The 23,758-nt window shown below is 52.5% G+C and overlaps 1 protein-coding gene across 1 annotated transcript in view; it reads right to left on the bottom strand.

Annotated features, from left to right (window-relative positions):
* Window positions 1-1,361: 1,361 nt before the first annotated feature.
* Window positions 1,362-23,758, bottom strand: part of SLC44A1 (solute carrier family 44 member 1) — a 73,390-nt gene continuing 50,993 nt past the window's right edge. Inside the window, exons 8-16 of the mRNA XM_078876961.1 lie at window positions 23,492-23,631; window positions 22,167-22,353; window positions 13,999-14,164; window positions 12,570-12,726; window positions 11,006-11,089; window positions 10,288-10,425; window positions 9,426-9,662; window positions 8,918-9,016; window positions 1,362-6,065 (exon numbers count right to left, since the gene is read on the bottom strand). Coding sequence (XP_078733087.1) covers window positions 6,048-6,065; window positions 8,918-9,016; window positions 9,426-9,662; window positions 10,288-10,425; window positions 11,006-11,089; window positions 12,570-12,726; window positions 13,999-14,164; window positions 22,167-22,353; window positions 23,492-23,631 — 1,226 coding nt within the window. The 3' untranslated portion in view covers window positions 1,362-6,047. The remainder of the gene's footprint in view (window positions 6,066-8,917; window positions 9,017-9,425; window positions 9,663-10,287; window positions 10,426-11,005; window positions 11,090-12,569; window positions 12,727-13,998; window positions 14,165-22,166; window positions 22,354-23,491; window positions 23,632-23,758) is intronic.

Below are 23,758 nucleotides of genomic sequence, written 5' to 3'. Positions count from 1 at the left end.
ATTAGTTATCCTCTGAAGCGTTCGCCCGACCGTATCTTTATCAGCAATAAAGCTTCATCTTGTTGATCGCGATGGTGGTAAAAGGTACCCCCCCACGAGGGCGAGCAATGGTCACAGATGCTCAACCCGACAGCAATGGAGTGGCTGAAGGAACAAGGGGTTGGCTGTCTTGCAAGAGAGGGCACCGGGACTGGCCAAAGTGCAACACGTGGGGGGGGGGAGGCCTTGGGACAGGCTGTGGGGTACGGAAAGCTCCCCCCGACTCCGCCGTGAAAAAACTGATGAAACCCCCCCCCCAACCCCCCCGCTAAAAAAAAAACTAGAAACCTCACCACACAAGTATTGTACATCTTATAAATCATTCCCCCACCGCCCTACCCCACACACACAATTCAAGCAAAGATCCTGGTAAAAACAAAAACTTTGGTTATTCCACAAAGCCAACGTTAGAAAGTAAGTACCACTTATTTTTTTTCTTTCACCGCCTTGAGTAAATTCAATTTTTTCTTTGCTTTTATTTAGTTTATTTTTTTGAGAAAATTATAAAGCATCAAGTACGCGGGTTTGTTGGGACTCGCTCCTCGCCCTGTGCACAAAGTCTGGCGCCATGCCCACTCCGTGGGGGTGTGTACACAAAACCTCCGAAATCCACCTCTTACAACACAATTATACAGGGCCACAAGGGGAATGTGCGGAAGCGCCAATTGACCCAAACTTTTGTTTACGCATCGTGCATCATTTCGAACCCATCCGTTGGCTGTTAAAACACGATCCGACCTCGCAACTTCAAATGGTTCGACAACGAATGCCAAATAAAGCGTTCATTTTCTTTCACTGCGTCCCAAACAATGTCGCCAAACGATCGGTGGCGCTTGCGAGCGTCCAAGAATTTCACTTTCACCTCGGATGTTGTCCTTAGACGTGCTGAAAATTTTATGTAACAAAATAAAAAGCCCTTGCTTGCTCTGCCCAAGGTGGTGCCGTCGATGTTTGTGTCACTCTTTGTTGTTGTCACGTGTCTTACCCCGTGGCCACGACGAGACGTCTGCGCAAAAAAAGAAGAGCTTTACAGCTCATCGGATTCCTCCTGCGGTCTAAGTAAAGACTGCAAAGTTGTGAAGACGTCTTCAAAGCGTTCTTCGATCAACCTCCCCGCACCACAGCACGGCGGCGGCGTCTCGCCGTGGTTGCAAAAGGCAGCGTCGGAAGTGGCGAAGAGAAGCGGTGGAAAATTTAAGCGGTCAAAAGTCTCCCCCCCACCCCCCCCCGTTCACAATCCGGCGTCTGGGCTGCGTCCAGCGACCGGAGACCCGCGCCCCCCACCACCCTGCCCCCCACCACCCTGCCCCCCACCACCACACACGAGCCGGCCGCTGGCGGGTCCCAGATGGACGTGGCGGATATTCGATCGTTCCCTCTGAAGGGCAACCTGCCGCCACCGCCGCGTAAATGTTTTTTCACCCTGGAGACACGAGCAGGAGGCCGAGTGGACCACGGCGCGGGGATTTGAGCGGCAGCGGGCACGACTCGGCGTCGTCACTTGGGATTTAGGATTTTCCATCAAGAACTCTTGTCAATGTTCTTTATCATCATCATATCAGCCGCGATGATTACATCCCAATGAAGGCTCCGATATTTAAAACGCCATCCCCTCCGAGTGAAAACACCCGCTTCTAATAGTGCAATGGAGGATGCGTATAAGCTCGCGTTGTCAAGTGACAAAATTGTTTCTGAAAAAATAACCCAGCACACACCACGATTTACTGTAATCTGTCAAGAGCGAAGAGGGCTTAACCGGTGTTTCGTGGGGGAAGGTGACGGAAAGCCAAACTGCGGGCTTTAGCACTGAACCGTAATAATCCTAGTTTGTCTATCTTCATGAGCCCTGAAAAATAACACTGAACCGTGATAACCCTACGGGGGCTGCCTACGGCTCCGCATTCATGCATTCGTTGAAAATGGGCATTACATTCGGCTGTGGTGGCACTGCTGGTGTCAAGTGGCACTCGATGAAAACAAATACCACTTTTCAAGCGTTGTTGTCAATCAACAGCGGGGTCATCAATTTCGGCTGCTCCCAATTTTTTGAGCGAACGAGTGACGGGGCGGGGGCCTCTCTCCACGAACGACGTCCACGGGGAACGCTGCCCCCCCCCAATCCCCCACGTGAGCGGGGAGACAGACGCCACGCCGTGGACACGTCACAGACGGCGGGGGGGACTTGACGGGCTGTGCGACTGGAGAGGAAGAGAAAATCCGCACGGACGCTCTTTTCCGCGGACCGGGGTATTTCGCGCAAAAACAAAACGCGCCATCGAACCGGTTGGCACGACGTGGGCGTGGGGGCACCCGCCACCGCTTATTGTCCCAGGGTCATTTCTACCGATGGCCGATGGGGGTCTTTTTTTGTCGTTGTCAGAAACTTGCCCCGTGTACAGTGTGGCTCCATGCCATGCTCCACTTGGAGCCCTGGAATGTGGAAACGCGAGAGGCCGCCACTCTCCGAGACGGCTCTCGCCGCCTCCAGCTGGGTTCCAGGAGACCGACTTTGAGGTTGGCTCCAGCCAGAATATTGCCCCCCCCCCCCCCCCCCAGACTCAATGCGACCAAGGCTTCAATCGCGAGGTTATCCAGGTCGAGGTGAAGCTTCCGTCTTAACGCGGCGGTGGGGCGGACGAGGCGAACTTTTGCGAACTTGGGGTGGCTCTGAGTTCGCAGACTGCAAGAGACGACCGAGGATTCAAACGGAAGGAGGTCACGAGCTTTTTGACGCGGACCGTCGCTTCGAGAGTGAATGAGCACACAGACGGGGGGGGGGGGGGACACACAGGGAATCACGAACCCCGTACGCTCCAGGATGGATCCGACGCGTCCTTCTCCCAGCAACGTCGACCACACTCACCCCCCCCCTCCCAACATTTCTCATTGAAACCTGGCAGAGCGCCGACGCAGAGCGATCCCCGACCGGCGCAACTCCTCGCGGAATGACCGCGCGCGTTCACCCGCTTGACCTGCCTCTCCAGAAACCATTCTTGAATCGGTGGGCTCTCCCCAGTGCTCGCTCTCGGTAGAAATTGGAAGCGGCAAGCCGGGGGGGGGGGGGGGGGGGAGGGAGACCTGTGGCGAGCGAGGGGACGACAGAGGCGGGTTGGTTAAGCGGAGAAACGCGGGCACACGCGTCTGTGACTCCGACGGAAGTGTTCCGAGCGAGATCCATGTCCCCCATGCGACGGGGGGGGGGGGGGGGCAACCCTCATGCACTCCAGGCTCCGTCTCGACACGGCCAGCCTCTTTCTCACCGGTCAATCTATAATCGAGCTGCGACCGCAGTTTAACGTCATTACGTCAACACGAACTACGGGTTAAGGCACTGCGTTAATCGCAGATGTAGCTAATACCACCAAACAAAAATATCCTAAACCAAAAAGGCTTTATTTTATTTACTCGTTAGTGCAGGGCTCATGAAACTCTTCAAGCCAAGAAAACTCGCAAGCTGGGAGGAAGGGGCGGGCGGATGGCTGGGTAGGTGGCATCGCACGCGCGCCCCGAGCGCGAAGGTTTAGCACAGGAGTCATTCTATAAATCGCTGGATTTGAGCATTATTTAATTTGGCGAATACGGTTGCCTTCAGGTTTTATTAACTACTGACCTGCGTCACGACTTTATAATGACAATAGAACACCTGGGGGTGCCTGTGACCGCCGGTCGAAGATGCGGCGTGCACGTCGGTCGAAGATGCGGCTTGCACGTGTGGCACATCTCGGAGTTTGAGTTGCACGTTGGTGCTTTTCAGAACGATAAATCGGTAGGGGGCGTTAGTCTGTGCAGCTAGGAGAGACGAAATATTCACGCCAGCGTGCTCCCTGCCCAGGCAACGGGCAGCACGGAGCACAGCGTTTCTCGATTACCACACAATGGCCTCATCGCCACGGGTTCCACCCGCCCTCCCCTGCCCGCCCCCACATCGTAAACTGAAGTCGGAACACGTTATCTCGCAAATAGGACGCGGCTTCAAATCAGAACGTGTACTTCCGATGCGAATAAATTTCAGTTCGCTCGTCCGACTACAGCCGGTGGACGGCCGCCAGTGTGTGTCCACACATGGGCGAGCGGGCAACCGCGCCCTCGCTCGGGGTTGTTCAGCTGTCCGCTCATCTCCGCCGGCAGTCGTAAGCCAGCGGTGCGTCAACGCCGCGAATGACCCCCGCGGAGGCGACCCCGTGTCTGTCGCTCTGCACGACAACTGCTGTCGGCCGTCGTAAAAAGCGGAGCTCGTTTTTTTTTATTGACACGGAAGGGAAGATAGGCTTTGTGTCAACTTGCTGGCCGAGCGCTGTGATCTCAAGGCCTCCCGCAGACTGCGAGTAAGGCGCTGCCGCCGCCGCTGCCCCCGGTAAACACGATTCGCGCGCGAAGCCAACTGGATCCCACCAACGCCGTTTGAACGTCACACGAACGTATTTATTACGACTTGCTTCACCAAGGGTTGCTGCTCATCGCGTGGACGTCGGGGTCGAGCCAGTGACTCTCTCTCGAGACCCACGCTGAGCGACAGGTGGGTCCCCCCGCGCCAGTGAACACCCCCAGCTGATGTGCGGCGCTCACGCACTCGACCCCAAGTTGCTTTGCTCAAGTCAAATTGGTCTCGAGCGTCGTGCGTAGACCCTACCACCCCCATTACACACATTCACGCGCCTATATGACCGAGTGTGAGAGTAAGTAAAAGTACAATTAAAAAAGTTAGTGTTATATTAGTCTACCTGCTCATTCTAATCAGTCTGCGTAGGGTTCCGGGCTGACGACGGTGTGAAGGTGCAAGGCCCCCGGGCAGCGTGGGGTACTGCTCCTGCCCCAGACCGCGGCTGGTTGGCCAGCCCCCCGTGCTTCTGTGTACACACCCCTCGCCGTCCGCCCGACCGGCGCGTGAGCCGTCAACCCCGTCGACTCCCAGCAGGAAGTAAAAATTGCATCAAGCGAAACGTGTTTTCACGCGACTTCTTTGTTATTAAAAAACAAACAAACAAACCGTGTGCCGCTTGTCACCGGGCAGAGAAGGGGGCTTTAGCGTGATCGTACCCAGCCGTGGGTCGCACGTGTCGCTGAAGACGGTCCCCCATAACCCCTGCCTCGCCTCGCCTCCCCCCCCTTACTTGCAAAAGAAACCCCACACCCCTGCACGCTAGGCACATTTCATGTGTTGGCTTGCACCAAGTTGGAGGCAGCATTTTCAAAGATGCACGCCACAATTATTCAGAGGCTATAAATCCTAAGGTTATCGACTAAAACTGGAGCCCGCTCGTGAAACCCGCGCTCACAAACGGCTCCACCGCGTTCATTTTTCTTTTGTTCACTTTCCTCCCAAAAACGGGCCAAAGCGTCCCGTGGGCTTACTGAGCGTGCACACGCGCGCCCCACAAGAAGCACCCACGGCACCCACGACCCCCACTCCTCTTGGCGCTACGACTAGGAATCACTACATCGTGTTGCTGGAAGGGGCTGAAAAAGATGTTGGGTTTTTTTTTTTGGTCGTTCCACAACAAAAACTCTCTAACGTTCTTATCACGCCCGAACCGATTAATGCTGTGGATTCGGAACCAACCACCGGAAGTCTCTGCTGCTGCCGCTGCTTCGTCTTGGATCAAGTCCATGCGCGTCCGAGCTGCTCCTCCTGGTGTCAATTTTATTTTTAAAAGCGCCAACCGCACGGCAACCCGGCGTGGAGCGGAAGAACGTGAACTGGCGGCATTTGAATCCTCTCGCGCGCGTGTTTTGTTGTTGTTGTTGTTGTCGTCATTGTCGTTTCGTTTGAAAACCAAAGGCCAACGATTGGCGGTAACCAAAGCAGCTCCGGCATCGACCAAAACGTCGTCCGTGTGGCTGCCTCCGTGGCTGGAGACGGTAGTGGACTTAGGGGCTGTCGGTGGGTCCTGAAGGCGGCTGCTGCTGTTGCTGCTGCTGCTGCTGCGGAGGAGGAGGGGGTGGGGAGGGAGTGGCGAGGTCTCGGGAGGCGGAGCGTGGAAGACGTTGGCTCCTCCCCGCGGCGCCCGTCACGCGTTGCTCGCCGCCTGCATACGCACGCGCCGACGGACACGCGCACACACATGGACATGCGCACGCACGGACACGTGCACGCGGACACACGGAGACGCGCACACGCCCACAGACACGCACACACAGACACACGGACACACACACGACAGTGCTGGGGGTGTGCGGAGGCTGTGGGAAGGATGCAGAACCCCCATGGGCGTCCTGCTCATCTGAGCGGCGGGGGACCGTGCTCGTCTCCCCTGTCGACAGCCCGGAGCCGTAGCCTCTCCGGGGGGTCGATTGAAGTCGGGGCCACTTTGTGCGACACCAACCAATGGTGGCGATGCTGTCAACGGGCTGGCTTCGGGCGTAGGACTGTGGAACTTCCACCGCTGTCTTAGGACTGCGGACAGATACGAAGGGGGCTACACCCTGAAGCTCATTTTAAAAAGGAGACATCATTTATACGTCTCGCTAAAGTTTACAATTTGTATGCATGCGTTGCAGGTTTTAACAGAAAAAAGTTAACCGTTGACTTTGTGGGAAATTAATAATACTTTTTTTGCAGGTTAATTTTCATTCCCGGTTTAATACTTTCCTTGTGCTTACACCCAACTATCATTCTTCACTGCCTTGCTTCTGCACATTTCCCTGTACTTACCCCGAGGTCTCCCTTGACAAAAGGGACCCCCCCCCCGGGCTCATCATAACCGGCCTTCACTCGTTTGAATAAAAAGTCCATGACTGACGAGACGAGACGCACGTGAAGGACTCACGAGTGACGTCACCACATCTACGCCTCTATATTTAAGGAACGAAGCAGGAGGATTTCTCCACAAATCTGGCTGTCGCCTGATGAAGCTGGTTGTAAATACTGTCAAAACGTCATACTCCGATTGTAAACGTTGTGGCTTGGCTCTCCAACACATCGGTGTGCTGTACTAGTGACGAATTGGCACGTTCTGTTTACGTGACAAACCTTACTAATTGGCTGTGTCGGGTGGTGGCTGGTTTAACGACACATTTACGTGATCTAACCCAAAAAAAACTATATTACAGAGACAACATCACGTCTGAGCCCGAGCGAGAGAGCACGGTGTGAGGGGACAGGCAGGCGAGGTTTCTCCCAGGATTCTGAGACAGGATGCAGCAGCTTTCAGACAAACACAAGGATAGCGGGCAAAGCGTTGGCAGCAAAGCACAGATGAGGAAAGGGTGGGGGATGGGGGGGGGGGTGCCGATATGGGGAGCCGATCCGGCTAGATGTCACCAAGAGAGTCCTCTAACTCCGGGGATTACCCATCCAGATAGGCCACTCCCTGTGCAGTTGTGCCAGCCACTGTCTCCGATTCTGGCCAACGCACATTGGCGCGCATAAAGCCTTTCCCAATCCGATTCTGTTCCGATGACGTACGTGTACGTTCTCAGAAAAGAAATCGGAGCAAAATATGAAATAACTTAATTGGTACCGAGGGCTCCCACAAGGCCATGCGGGACGGCGTGTGGCACAGTTTGGCGCCAGCTAACACCGAGCGCCGTCGTGCCGCTACGGTTCTCTACGGCGAGGAACAATGTCTCTGAAAAACGGCGGGCCGCGATGCCCATCCTAATAACCGCTGGCGCGGTCCGAGATTCAGCGGTGAAGGGGACTCCCAACACCCTACAACTTAACGTGCACACGCTGCCAACACGGCTGGAACGCGTGGCCGAGTTGGACTTGCTCCAACAGATGGCAACGGAGATACATAGAAGCACAACGTCAGAATGTGATAGATGTTGTATACGGTGGGTGGTTTCTGGAACTGGTAGGTAGTTGTTGCAAATCGATGTACAATTGAATACAATGATCAATTGTGAAACTCCATAGACTATGGGTAAATCCTTAAACTGATTATAGAACCCAATGGGCAATTCCTGCCATTTGACCGGTAACAAAAAAGCCCAAGGCTAACATTCTAAACTAGGAACTAAACTATGTTTTATTTTAGCAGGTAAGGCCCACAGCTCTTTTTCAGAGGTGTGACATGTCCATCACAAATGACAGCTCAACAAAGTGGCTCATCACGTGGGAATTTATAGCAGCCAAATTACTCTAAACGTGTGATGTTGATTCTAAATGTGGAGAAAAAAAACCAGAGGACCCGGAGAAAAATCCACACGACCACCAAGGGGAGAAAACGAGAACTCCAAATATACAGCAGGCGTCAGAGGTCGGGATGGAACCCACGACCTCCTGCATTCCAGGTGAGGTAGTGAACATCTCGCTACCTTCGCGCCCATTCAGCAAGCGAGGTGCTACAACGTTTTCGGCACCAGGCCACAGCCTCTCTCCCATCACCCCCTGTATTGGCATTAACCCTCCTCCCCAAGTCGCGACTGGAACTCAACGACCTTGCTCTGTTTTTTCTCCTGGAAAGGCTCCCTCATGCACCGGCCAGACAGGAGGGCTCCTACGGGGAAGACCGCTACAAACAGATGCCGCCCGCCCATTTTCGCGTCGCCATCCCAATATTGGGCCCCTCCCTCGGCGGCGTCGGGTACCTTCGAGGCTCCGTGCCATCCCCCCCCACCCACCACCCTCGCCGCCCTTCTCCGTGCCGCGTAAATCGCGCCACCCCCACCCCCGCCGCCGCCGTCGTCGTCGTCAAATGGCGGCGGCCGGACGCACCGCCCGGGGCCGGCGGCGCTGCAGGTGCCAGGCGAGCGTCAGCGGCGCGGCGTAAAGAGAGAGAGAGAGAAGCAGGTGCTCAGGGAGGCACAGGGCGGCGGGGCCCGCGCGCCCGGGCGAGCCAGCGCAGTCCAGCAGCGCCCACAGGCACACGTAGCCCAGCTGGAAGGGCCAGTCGCGAGCCGGCGTCGGCGCCGGCCCCTGGCGCGGCCCACCTACCATGGGCTTGAGCTCGCGGCCCGCGTCTCCCGAGGCGCGGCCCTGCTTGCGCTTGCGCTCCAGGTTGGAGAGCGCCTCCTCGCTGTTCTTCACGTACTCCTGCGGGGAGAGGAGGGGGAGGTCGGTGCACGCGTGGCGAGGGGTCACCGTTTGCTCGCCGACCCACCGACCGACGTTATATTCGGCCCGGCGTGACGCTGTTCGTTACCCCCCAACGTAGGCGACAACTAAAGCGTGCGGAAATGCGCCGTACAAGTCACGGCTGTCATTGACACCAACGATCTACAACGTGTTCCAGGACCATCGTTATCGACAGCGCCATCATCAACCCCGTGTTGAAGGCCTCCTCCCTATGCTGCTGCTCAAGAGGCTTTGCTTTTTTCTTGACCATACTTCACCACACTGGTCAAAGTACTCGATACAGCGTATTGAGCCGGTTATCTATCCATGTGCCTGTACCCACCCCCTCCCTGTACCCGCCCTGCCTGCAACCGCCACGACCGCTCACCATGAGCGACTTGTCCATGTAGTACTCCCTGCCCGGCGTGCCGTCGTTGTGCTCCGTGTCGACGGCGAAGCATAGGAAGAGGACGTCCACGACGATCTCGAACACCGACAGGAAGCAGTGCGCCACCAGGTACGCGAAGAGGCACACGAGCAGCAGGGGCACCACCCACATGTGGTAGTCGCGCTGGTAGTTGAGGATGAAGGCGCCCGCGAAGCCGGTGAAGCACACCACCAGGATCTGTGTGGGCGCCACGGCGGCGAGATGTTAACTCCCTTCGTCTGGTATGCAGGGAGTCGTGTGGTTCGATCCCGACCCTGACGCCTGTCGTGTATTTGGAGGTTGCGTGTCTCTATCCCCGTGGTCGTGCCAGTTTTTCTCCGGGTCCTCCGGTATTTCCCTCCAGCATTTAGAATCAACATCAGGCGTTCAAGAGTATTTGGTTGCGATAAATGTCCACGTGACAGGCCACTTCGTTGAGCTATCATTTGGGATAGCCAGGTCGCTTCTGAAAAAGATCTACATCGCTCGCTGGGCCTTGCCTGGTTGAATTAAAATAGTTTTAGGTTTTGTTGCAGAAGCGGAATCTTTATTTAGACTGGAGGATTCCCACGGGAGAATCCACAGTAGCGATCCTTTGGAGACTTCCCCGGCCGTAGGAATGCCATGGGGTGCACAGCATCATGAGCCCACACTGTGCCATGTCGCAGCTCATGATTCAGTGTGACAATACAGTGTTGGTGGTGTCACACTTCACAGTGTCACATGCTCATGATTTTAGCATCCCAGCTCATCGTTCAGTGTCACGATTCAGTGTCTCACGTCATAGTGCCACAGCCCACACTGGGGTGTCATTCCCTCTCACCTTGGCCATGAAGAGCATGAAGTCGCCGACGCAGTTGATGGCGGCCACGCGCAGCGCGTTGGAGACCAGGATGGTGAGCGCGTCGCGTGCCGACGAGCAGAAGCTGGTGCCGTTGATGGCCGTGGCCGTGTACGCGTTCTGCGGCGCACGGGGACGCACGGAGCCAGAGCCAGAGCGAGTTTCATCAGCGGCGACAAGGAGCAGAAGCCGTCACGCAAACTCCGGTCATCCTCGCAGCAGAGGCGGCGGCGGCTTTTGGCGAACCACTGAACGGATGCGCGCTTTCAGGTACACTTCTGCGGCCGTCTGGAACGCTCTTTCCTCCGATATTAGGAAGCCACTGGAGCTGTGCACTTTTCAATCGTATAGATTGAAAACTAATTTCTTAAGAACTGCTAATTGTGTTTAGTTTGGTGTCCTTCCCCCACCCCCCACACATCCGATTAGCGCGGTTGGCTAATTACATTGCGAAAGAAGTTCATCATACATACATACAACACCATTTAAAGGAATACAAGTTGAATCGTTACACGGTTAAGTGTTTAACAAGGCGTTGATTATATTATTATCGTTTCAGCTCATCGTTAAGTTTACGTCAAAATTCCCACAACCAAATTTTTGTCATTTGGCAGGGAGTTTGCATGGGAAACATCATCAGGACAAGAGCGAGGAAGTCAGAAATAAAATATAAAAAATCAAAAACAATCAAAGCCCTTACCTGGTTCAGGTACTTGAGACACTTTTCCAAACACCAAAGGCAGCAGATGCAACACTTCAGCATGAAGTTGGTGCACGCATTTTCCTGCAGACGTAAGCACAGCAGAGTAGCAACTTTCATCTCATAACTGCCACTGTCGTTAATATTACAGCATCGTCATCGTCATTACTACAGTGGATCTTCGATTATCCTGCTTCCAACATTATCTGGCGATCCCGGTCTGATTCGGGGAAACCGGAAAAGCCGCTTCAAAGGCTGTAACCAGTCCGGCAATGGTCAAACAAATGATGTTGTTTAAACAATAGTGTAGGACTACATCACTCCATGCAGAGCCTTCGAGATTGGTGGGGTAAGTACGGTACGGTAAATACGGTAACGTTTTACAGAAGGATATTTAACGACAGGGTTATATTTACCCGATCTAACCCAAAACCCTCTATTATGGAGGATATTCATTTTGTCTATTCGCATGTTAATTAATGCCATATAATAAACACATGTAAAACACTAAAAACATATCCACAACACCGAAAAACATGTTGTACAAGAATGTTCAAAATTAAGATTTTTTAACCAATTAGTGATCCGGCATTTTTTAAAATCCGGCGCCCCCATTCCCCCCAGAAGCCGCTGGATAACCGATGATCGACTGAATGATTACTGCCGAGTTGCTACACAATGCAAGTGTGCATGACTGCAGGGATCGTGCCCAATGCATGGTCACGGTGACAACGACGATGACGAACGTGCATTCAAAACCGTGTGTACCGCTCACTCCCAAAGAACATTACGGCATTAAAAAATAAACCCGCCGCACGGTGAGAAGAGGGAACACGATTAAAACGTGAACGTTATTCAAATTTCACATCGCGTTTAAATACATTAAAAAAACATCTCGCGACGGTCGTACAGAGCCGACCTGTATGAACATGCAAACTGGACATCGAGCCGACATTGACCAAGAAAGTAAATGAAATCAACTAAGAAAGTGAAACAATAACGCAGGCCGGGGTCACGTGACGTCTCAAGCATTGCCGGAGCCCTCGCGCAGCGGTGAACTGCACTGTACCGCGTAATGACCCCGACAACAACAGCTACTGTACGCAACCAGCGGAAGTGCCAGCAGAGGGGACGATTCGGTGGATGTGGGAGACGGAAGGGGCAAATGCGTAGACACAACATTCGAACAAAATAGGGAGACAAAATGCCTCCTTCACACATCTCTCCCCCCCCCCCACACGAACAATAATATAAAATGTACACATCCCATCGGCCATAAATAGTTTTTTTTGGGGTTAGATCGCGTAAATATGAATGTGTCGTTAAACCCGCCACCACCCGACACGACCAATTAGTAAGGTCGGTCACGTAAACAGAATGTGCAAGCGAGTTACTACTTCAGCACGCCGGCGTATTGGAGTGTAAACCAACAGCATTCACAATTCACGTTTTATTTACGTAAAAAACCTTACGAAACATCCCATCAGCCACCCGGCTTCCTGGGAACGCATCGGGAGGCCGTTCAACACAAGCAGAGCGCGGGGAACGTGGAGACGCGGCGTACCGTGCCCTTGAGCTTCTGGTGAATGTACATGAGGACGAGGCGTGGGATTTTGACGAGGGTGATGATGAAGGAGCCCTTGGCGACCGTGCCCAGGTGGTAGAGCAGCAGCCGCTTGATGGACGACAGGATGGGCGTCATCGGCAGCTCGCTCTTGTTCCTGTGCGCGCCCGGCACGGCGCGTGCAGAACAACGGCATGCCCGGGGGTTCAATTAAAATGACAAATAGAAGCACCGATTATCGCACATCCAGAGATGAATTTGGCCTACCCAGTGTAGTGTTATACTCGGAATCGGTATATTTATTCGAACTGGAGGAATCCGATGAGCTGTAAAGTTCTTTTCACAGATGTCCAGTAGGGGCGGGTCAGACGGTTACAACAACAGACAATACAAAAACACGATAGGGAGTGGAAATGGATAGCAGCCAAATACTCTAAACTCATGTTTCTAAATGTGGAGGGGGAAACCGGAGGACCCGGAAGAAAAAAATACACGCCACCACAGAAAGGACACGCAAACCCTAAATATACAGAATACATCATGGTTGGGATCGAACCCACGACTGCCTGTATACCAGGCGAGGTAGTTAACATCTCCTAGCCACCGCGGCGCACCTGACGTGCGGCCCCCGACAATACACAAAAGTGAAAACACCCCCCCCCCCGTCACCATTGTCCTGCTGTCAGATCCAACAATGGTTTCAAACGCGTGGTGGCCCTCCTCACACTGTAGATGTCTTAACGGCGAAAAGTGGGCCTCCTTGTGCAAATTAGTGAAGAACACTGCAATAAGCGCCTGTTTTATGCATGAAGTAGGGCCTTTTTGCCAGAAACCATGCCTATTATTATATTACTTTTAAGGCAGCAGTGTTATTGATTAATGTGCCGAGTTGTTTTCTTCACCTGTGCGCCACTGCCAATGCAACGTCACTCAACGATTTGTGTTTTATCCCTGGTGGCTGCCTATCCCCAGCACCATCCGGGCTAAAAACTTTTCTGCTTGGCTTGTGAGTTACGATTTAGGTCCAGCACATTCCATGTGATTTTTTTTAACAAAGGCAAGTGTTTTGAAACTTTTCTGAGCCGGTGCTCGTGGAGAGCATTTTCATTCGGGATCATTTGGATTAAGTAGAAATCAAGTTTTATCATTTGGATTATTTTGACTGCTATACGTTTCCACGTGATTATAATCCAATTTGTTGAGCTATCATTTGTGAGAGCCAGGTCGCTTCTGAAGGAGAAGCTAACAAGCTCAGTGGACCGTATTTGGTAAAATAAAAAATAGTTTTAGACACGCAAACTCCAAATATACAGCGGGCGTCAGGGTCGGGATCGTACCGACGACTTCCCTCATACCAGACGAGGGAGTTAACATCTCTTAGCCACCGGCCGAACGAGCAAATTGCCGGGAAGCGATCGCGAGCCCTTGCCTCGTGAAGTAGTAGGTGACGACGCTGCCGGCGATGGCCAACTGCTGGCACGCGAGGATGAACTCGCTGACCCAGATGAGTCCGACCAGGTGGTACCACCACATGTAGCGCACGGGGCCCACGAGCTGGTACTCCACAAAGCCCTGGTCCGTGGTGGACGGGTCACCTGCTCCCACGAGCAGCAGCAGAGGATCCACCAAACCCCACCGTGAGTCACCACAACAAACTCATGCCGTGTATAAAAAAGACAAAGACCCTTTGTGTAGCTTTAACAGACGGTTAGGGCAAGCGCTGTTAGCAAGCAGCACCGATGAAGGCTGGCATGGCACACGAGTAGGTGGGGTGGCCAGGACCACCCCTGGCCACCTTTGTCTCCCCAGTGGCGATGATAATACACAATGCCAGGTACTCATTTGAGGCTCAGGAGCTCTTCAGATCATCCTCACTGGTGCTGGTGGCCGTGAGCGGGAATTGAATCGCCGAAACAAGTGCTGTGAGGGAACGTGCATTAAGGTCTGCTTGGGCGGTCTTGGCAGTGTCCCCCACCATGGCGGATCATTCAAGGCCTCAGCTAACTGAGGGGAGGTCCGTGGATAGGTTCGGATACCATACGCGACTGATCCACGGTCGCTGGGAACTGAACCCAGGTTGCTGGGAGTCACCGCGCGGACACGAACAACCGCGGCCAACACCTTCCACCAGGAGGCCACTTGTGCCAGGCTGGGTGCACCACCCCGAGGCCGCGCGGAGTGGCCAAGGCTCACTGGCAGGACGCTCCAAGACCAAGCCAGCTGTGTGTCGATGGGCTGAGGTGGCAGGCTCGCTTCGCCACTCTGCGCTCCCTCCACCACCGAGCCAGGCCAATGTTTTTAATCTGGCCGAGCGCTCACTTCTACGCATTTCGTGAAATGGTTTTAAATTAGTTTGATTCGCGCGTTGATTTGCACAGCGGCTCGAGGTTGGTTGGACGAACCCGCAGCTGGCAACGCCGGCACTTTTTCTAATCGAGCTAAATTATTGTTTTATTTAACTCTCAAGCGTTGGCTGTTCGCTCACACAGCGATGGTTGTGTTGAACGAGCACTTTCGCCAAGCGCTGTGACAATTGCCGCCTGCTTAAAAATGAATGCGCCTCGTCAGTAGAGGTCACCTCATCAGTAGAGGTCACTACTACCTCCACAGAATGGCCACTGTTGACTTCCCAAAAAAACGGTAACAAATATTTATGGACAACGAAGGGATGATGGTTGGTTTGAGTAAACACCTAACCAGGATTTAAACTCAAAACTTTATCATTGCTAGTCATGTATTTTTTAACCACATAGTGCCACAGGACATTTAACTATGCATGCGGTGAAAAATGATGACCTTGTTATTCGGATTAGGGCATTACATTATTGAAGATCATGTATAGACGCATGGCTTAATATTAAAGTACAGCCTGTGCTAGTTATTTAGCGAGGCAATTTTCTCCGTCACACTTTCTACGACTGAGCGTTATCTGACACGTTACGGTGTGTGGCACCACGTTGCCTCAAAGTGTTGTAGGAAAAATGATAAATTCCGTATCTCGGTGCAGAATTTTGTGAAAGAAATGAGAATATACCCTTGGCACGCACTCACTGAACCAAACAAGTAAACAGGCGAAAATAAGTTAAAGCATTATAAATCCACAGAGTACACATTTCTTTGACAAAATCAAAAGTAATGATTTTTTCTTAGCTTTTATAGCCAGCCACGAGGCATTTGAGGCCAGGTCGCTTCTGAAATAAGAGCTATATAGCTCAGTGGGCCTTACCTGGTAAAATAAAAAAGGATAAATTAGAGAGACGTGTGACTGGCTATAGGAGCCAACATTGCCTCTTAGGAGGAACTCGTGACCAGCTAAAGTAGCCTACTATGCCACCAGGGGGCACTGGCAGGAAATCTTTAAGACATCTCAAAACGAGCTTTGCAGGTCAAAATGTTGATCAGTGGTTGAACTCAACCCATCATCATCATCATTGCTCTGGGCTCGACAAAATTAGGTACTGTATTGTGAGAAGCCACCACACGTGGTTTGCTCCTGTGGAGGCTGCCAAAGGAATGTAGGAAAATACACAAACGGCTCGGGGGGGGGGGGCCCTCCAGAGTTGAGTAACCAACCACAGGTTCGTGTGTGCATTGAGACATTGTCACATGACCTTGACGTACAGTCGTTCCGCTGTTAAGAATCTGTGGCTTCGTTTAAAAAAAAATGCTTAGCTGATTCCAAAGAACACAGGATGAGATGTTACTATCCTTTGTGCAAGCACTTCCAAGAGTTCATGAACAGTGAGCCTGGTGAAATTTGGGGAGCGCATCGTCAGTAGTGAACCTTTGGTTCCTAGGGTGTTTCGGCCTTTCATACTATACACCCTCCCCAAAGGCGGCCAGCGACAGGGTGATCAATCCTACGCTTGCGTCCCATTCCCAATTAGTCATAGGAGTTGCCTTGTTGTTGATAGCCAACATCCCATGGGACTATGCATGGCAGGGGTGTCCTCCTCCCTGAGTCAAGCATTGTTGACTGCATACCTCCTCCTGGCCCTCTCACTTTGCTAAACGAAGTAGGCGCTCTTGGGTTCATTACAAAGCCTTTTCCAAAAAAACTTGAAATTCAGGCCCAGTGCATGTTACAATGCACGTGCATTGCGCTTTAAACCAAGGCCTCGACACTGAAATGTACGCAGAGGGGCATGCGTGCTATGCGACACTCCGTTGCCACCCACACACACCCACCCACACGCATACATACATACAATGGCAGTGTGCATTGTATTCGGAAGGGCTGGTTTTCTCATCTAAAACACTGGCTTCGTACAAAGTCACAAGCCTCCTTGACACCATGAAAGGGCTCGCTCCGATTTTGGTACAACCATCGTTCGCTTCCCCTCGGTCGCCTAAGACGAGCGGTGCAGCTACCGCTTGTAAACTTTACAACTGTAAATAAACTTTACGACTGTAAATAAACTTTACGACTGTAAATAAACTTTACGACTGTAAATAAACCTCAGAGGCCGCAGCAGCGGCAGTGGAAAAACACAGGCCGAGAAGTCTTAACTGCTGTTGCCACAGACTCGTAGCTCGAAACACATTAAGCGCTGTCCGTACTTTGTGCCATGAGGAGGTCCATTGGGTACAACCACCCCACTCGGGTCAATGTGCCCCCCCCTCTGCTTAAAAGAGCAACATGGGGGAAGAGGCTCTGAGAGCCAGCGATGGCAACGCCCGTGATGGGCACCAGTCGTTCTATGCAACAGACACCGATGATTGCTCGCGAAGGGGTGCTGCTCAGTTGATCAGGACGAGAGGTGCCGAGCTGTCAATGGTGCCACGTTGTTGAGATGTTGACTACCTCGCCTGGTATAATACAGGAGGTCGTGTGTTCGATCCCTACCCTGATGCCTGTTGTATATTTGGAGTTTGCGTGTTCTCGCCGGGTCCTCCGGTTTTCCCCTCCACATTTAGAATCAACGTGCGTTTAAGAGTATTAGGCTGCTAGAAAAGCCACTTTGTTGAGCTATCAATGGCTCAATGGGCATTACTTGGTAAAATAAAAATAGTTTAGTTTGAGTAATTCCTGGGATTTTAATTTCCAACGATCTGGCTGAGAGACATGAACCTCTTACATCTCCACTTGACGGGTAATATCGCCGTCAACACTCGGCGCGACTAATTTATTTCCGCAATTCTAGAGACGGCGAACGTACGTGACGATTGCAACACACACCAGGTGCGTTGTTTCCAGCCCGTGCGTATAATCTTGCAACGAACGTTTCAGCAACTCTGTGCAATCTGGGCACACGGCCAACGAAAGGGACGGCTACTCTGTTTCACTTCGTCGGAGGTCATCGAAATCGCCTTGTCGCCAGCAAGCGAAGGCGGCGGGCGCGCACACGCTGCCCCCTAGACCTTAAAAACAAACAAAAATCACTCGCTGGAGAGCGAACGGCTTGGGAGAAGGCGCATTTGTTAACCTTTTCGCCAAAAAACCTGCCTCTTAATTTGACCAGCAACAGTTCCGAGTGCTTGGGAAGCCTGGATCGCGAGAGTTTGTACCAAATTAGGCCCCACGTCTTTCCCGGAGGCGAAAGCGAAGCCCCCGGAGCGGCGAGACCACCCGGCCTCGCCGCTGTTCATTAAAAGCCGAGCGGAAGCGGTTATCGACTGGTTATTGGCAGACAGTGACGCGAGCTGTTGTTACGAGGCAAGCATTCCGCGACGGAGACTCGGAGGCGACGACCTCTGTTTTCCTCGTTTCCTTTTTTTTTTCTTCGTCAAACAAAGGTGAATCTTCCGCCCGTTGGCCCAGAACCGACTTGGTCCAGCTTTGCGAGGTTGAAAGAGCTGTGGCTCCGATTTGTGCATTGATATAGAGGTTTATGCTAATGTGTGCAGGAAACACAACGTGAACATCTCTGCTAGTTTCTACCAATGAGTAGTGTCATGGCAAGGAAGGAAACCGCATTAATACACGAATTGTATAAAAATGGTCAAAAGGTAGTGAACGCTCTTTTTTGGCGGAAAGATTCAGTCAACCATCATGTGATTCACCATTACACCAACACATGCCCACCCCATCTGGAAGAAGCATTATTAAACTGGGTGCAACAGTCACAAGACAACTTACACGCAGCTGTTAGTGAGTGAGTCACAGGACATTTAAAGGCACAACCACGGAATTCCAACGTCGCCAACGCGACCCGTCTCAATGCCAGCTTCAGGGTGTGCGTGTCGTGTTCTGAAAGCCTTTCATCAAGCCCGCACGTTTGATGAAAGGCTCAATGAACTGAACATCGCACATCAACACGTTCAATTTAAACAGACGGCGGGGGCAACGTCAACTCAATTAAAACTGCCGTGACCGTGCCTTTCAGATAACGGGGGGGGGGGGGGACGGCAACTCCAACCCCCATCAGCCTAGCAACAGCCCATCTCTCCAGAACTACAGCCAACCATCGTTTGACCAATCAAAACCCACACGAGACCAAATAGACGTCCAATGACACGGTACGTATCTCACAAAGTAGGGTTTAGCTCGCTTGCGGCATTAAAAGTGTGGCAGCTGGCAGCGACGCACGAGGCGGCGCCAGGCGCACGTTGGCGTCGAGAGGTGGGCACTGTTCCTGGTCTGGCAGGCGCCGAGTTCTCCGTCGTCGCTTCCTCAAGCTGGGCGCACACCCGAGTGGACTGAGAGCCTGACGACTCGAGAAAAAAAACCAACGTCCGCTCGATGCCATAGTGGCGAGGAGATGTTAACTGCCTCGCCTGGTATACAGGAGGTCCTGGCTTCGATACCCGACCCTGACGCCTGCTGTATTTAAAATGGAGTTTGCGTGTTTCTCTCTCTCCCTCCATGGTAACGTCGATTTTTCTCCGGGGTCCGCCGGAGATGCTCGTGAATTTCATGGATTATATTGGACAAAGAAAAAGCTATATATTTTTTCATTAATAACCTAAAATAAGTACCTGAAAAAATACACTAAATACATGAAAATTATCATAACACTATCTCTCATCACTTCACCTCTCACCACTTTATCTCATCACAATCTCTCTCATCACTTTCTTCTTTCCCTCTTTCTCTCTCTCGATGACCAGTAGTTGGCGCAGAGGTTCCAGATGCGATTCAAGGACAGCCAAAATTGCGGATAGATCAAGTTCGTGAATAACGAGGGAATAAAATAGTTTGTTGGTTTGTCAGGTTCGTTCAAGTGCGCAAACACCCACTGGTGTAACAACACCCTGTTCCGTCAATCGCAATTCCTCCAGTCGTGGTGGGGGCAATGCCAAGGTTGTGCGTCCAACTTCCGAGCGACCGTTACACATGCACACGTACCTCGCCACCCAACGCCGGGGTTCGGAAACCCGGCTCACCCGCGCACGCGAGGATCAACCGACTCCTCGGCGGCAGACGAAAGCGACGTGCAAATTGCGAAGTCGCACGACACCGCCCGCAGACAATACAACAGGCACGCCAGCGCGCAAACGGACTTTGCGGGCGTGGGCGGGGCGAGCGTGACGCTTGGTGGGCTCCACCGACGACGTGAAAAATGTGCCCCCCCCCACCCCCCCGTTTTGACCACCCCCTCCAAGGCTTTCAACATACCTGCCGGGCCAGGTGCCACAGGAACCTCTGAAATTCAACAGAAGCAGTGTGAAGGGGGGAGAGGCGACAACACAAGAGGGCATTCGCGGCAAATGCCCAACTATCAACGCGGGAACAGCACTCAACGACGCCAGGATCCCCCGCCTCGCAACCTGCCTGCAAAGTGGAACCTCGTACAATTACACGGCGACGTATAAGACCAGCCTAGGTGCCCAGTTCCAAAGAATGTTTTTATTATTATTCATAATACTACCACAACGAGTCAAAGCATCTCCCTGCTCGTAGAAGAACGAGGAGGTGTTCATCTCCATTTGGTGGCCCTGAGCCGGTGGTGGAAATGCCACGTTCCCTTGGCGGGGCAGTGTACATCCATGGGACCATCAACTTCATGAGGAAGCCACTGGAGCGGTGCACTTTAAATTCTCGATTGAAAACTAATTAATTTTTTTGTGTTGTCCTTCCTCCGATTAGCGAGGTTGGCTACGTAACGGTGCGAAAGAAGTCCAACATACGTGCAACTTATTGACATCCTAACAAATGTGGTATACCCATAGCCGTGCGACGAATTGACCTGTGACCTGGATTCAAGTTTCCCAACATCCGACTGTGAAAATAGCACATTCCCCCACAGCAGACGGTGACGGTTGAAAACGCTCGCTTAAAAAAAAAAATTACGGTTGAGGTTAACGCAAAAGGTGGAATCGTAAAACAAAAAAAATCGGGGCTGGGTGGGAAATTGCGATTGGCTTGAGGACACTCGACAACACATTCGGAAATATGACTCGGGACTATTGGCCCTCTGCGGTCATTTAAAGTACGTCCAAATAGACTAGTAAGCAAGTCAACAGGCAGATGTCGGGTCTTGAGAGGGTAGAATATCAACGCACGACTCAAAAGGCGCCAAACGGAGATGAGCGGACACTCTCGCGCGTTGCGTTTGGCAAACAGAAACTTTCAACGCGGCATTTTGTTTGTGGCGCGATCGTCAATGGTGGACGCGAATCGACCACACATTTGCGGCTCATCGCATGCCTCGTCGCTCTTAGGGGGCCTGACCACCCCGTCTTGTGAGAAGTGTTAAGGACTTGACGATAATCACCGGCACGCACACACCGAACGACCAGACCCGCAAAGCATACACGTACGTCGTCACTTGTAAGAAGCAGAGGTGACGGAGGTCGAAAATAATTGTGCGCTTTCAACATTGCTGGAGTTGCCAGCATGGGTGCAATAATTGTACGTGAAAATGCATCGCAGTTTTCATGCAGAGAAGAGAACAAAAAATACCACCTCAAAAATAGCATCGATGCCCATCCCTGGAAATGTCAATATTTTTTGTTCAAATTTTGAATCACGCTGTAATAAAAAGCCTCTGTAAAAGATTACTTTGTACTACCACGCTCACCTCCGGTGGGTCCGTGGGTGCACGTTCCGTTGGGACATGTTGCAATTATTGCGAAAATGACGCGAAATACAAACTAATGTTTTATTACCCAAACTGTCAATGTTTAATTTGCGAGTTCCCTGCAAACTTTGAGTTGGCGGGTGGAAACTGCATTCGCCTAAGGTCGACACGGCAATTTTGATGCTAATTTTATTGACCTCAGAGGAACGATTGGTGAAGTCATTCACCCAAAGTGGTCTTTTAGAATTTTGCGACGTTCCAATTGTTGAGTCAAGTAAACCCCCCCGGGGGCACTGTCATCAGCTGCAAATACAGCGGGTGACACGCCCGGGGCTCTGCGTGTCAAACGAGCAATGGGGACGACCTATTTCTGTCGGCCGCCCTGAACCTGGCGTTAAAACCTAACAGAGAATGACCGCCTCTAGACTTCTCTGCAGTGGCGCACTCAATGCATCAAACCCCACAGCGACGATGGGCTGGGTCCAAAGCAGGGATACATTTTTGTGAACTCGAATTTATTTACAAAAACAAAATGCCTGAAAGCCAAGTGGTTTTGAGACCCGGCACACGGCATCTAGGAGGGCGGAAATGCAAAGGGCGTGCGGGGGAGGGAGGAAGAGAGGGAGGGAGGCACCTGCAGTTCCCAGGAGCAGCAGCACGGCTATCCAGTAGACCCAGAAGATGAGCAGTGCTATGAAGGTCCACAGGGGCTGCAGCATGAGTAGAGGCATGTGGATGAAGACCTTGCCGGCCGTGTGGAAGAGCGCGATGGTCAGCTTGACGCGGGACCTCAGCACCAGCATGATCAGCAGCAGGATCACCTGTACGGGCCGGGAGCGAGAGAGAGTTCGGTTGCAGGGTTTTTTTTTCAATGTCAGTGCACGTGCAGAGTGGTGGGAGACCCAGTTGGAGATCGCACTCCGAGCTGCAGCTGTGAATAACTGCAATCAAGAGGAGGAAGTTGTTTTGGGTGGCATGTACTCTACGCACATTCAACTTCTTTCGCACCATACGTAGCGAACCGTGCTCATCGGAGGTGCTCATCTCGAAGTGCGGGGGGGTCAGGAGAAGGACACGCGATGGAAAGTGATGCGAGTTCCTGACCTCCAAGGGGCTGGGAATTCTGGATCCTGGGTGCCTCGCAAACAAAAGCCCGGTGATCACCCCCAGATTAGATGGATGGAGAGCACAGCCCGTCGTTGAGAAGGGGGGCATGATTGGTAGATCTCAGAGATAGTGGCGATTTGGATTGTAATAGTGGTCTCTGACAAATGGGATGTAACAGTGATTTGGATTGTAACAGCGGTCTCTGACGAATGGGATGTAACAGTGATTTGGATTGTAACAGTGGTCTCTGACGAATGGGATGGGACAGTGATTTGGATTGTAACAGCGGTCTCTGACGAATGGGATGGGACAGTGATTTGGATTGTAACAGTGGTCTCTGACGAATGGGATGGGACAGTGATTTGGATTGTAACAGTGGTCTCTGACGAATGGGATGGGACAGTGATTTGGATTGTAACAGCGGTCTCTGACGAATGGGATGGGGCAGTGATTTGGATTGTAACAGTGGTCTCTGACGAATGGGATGGGACAGTGATTTGGATTGTAACAGTGGTCTCTGACGAATGGGATGGGGCAGTGATTTGGATTGTAACAGTGGTCTCTGACGAATGGGATGTAACAGTGATTTGGATTGTAACAGTGGTCTCTGACGAATGAGATGGGACATCTGTGTAACGATGAGATGGCGGTGATGGGCCCTCGGGAGGCCAGATGTCACCCGTCGATGTAAGCGGTGACGAGGTGCGGTGGGGGCATCAATGGAATTTGGCTGTGCGCACCCCCCCGGACTTGGCCTTCGCTGTAAAACGAAGGCGTCGCCGAGCACTTTGGCAGCGGAAACGAAATGAGGTCAAGGAGGCCGACAGCTCTGCTGCGCGTACGAACACTTACCGTGAAGACGGTGGCGATGATGGCGTAGATGAGGAGGCCCTGCTCGTTGCTCTTGACGATGGGCAGCTGCGGCAGCGGGAGCGTGGTGTTGCCGGACGTGCGGTACTCGGCGTACATCCACCACAGCACGCCCGTCCCCGCTGAGAACACAACGGCAGGCACGGTCCCGTCAAGGCGCGCCGCCGGTATGGCCGCGGCGTGCCACGGGCACCTGCCACAGGCACCTGCCACAGGCGCCCATCGTAACGTGGCAACTGCGGTCACGGT

This window comes from Lampetra fluviatilis, chromosome 46 (assembly GCF_964198595.1).
Source record: "Lampetra fluviatilis chromosome 46, kcLamFluv1.1, whole genome shotgun sequence".
Taxonomy (NCBI): domain Eukaryota; kingdom Metazoa; phylum Chordata; class Hyperoartia; order Petromyzontiformes; family Petromyzontidae; genus Lampetra; species Lampetra fluviatilis.
Note: the sequence above shows the minus strand (reverse complement) of the source record. Positions and strands in the feature narration are given on the sequence as shown.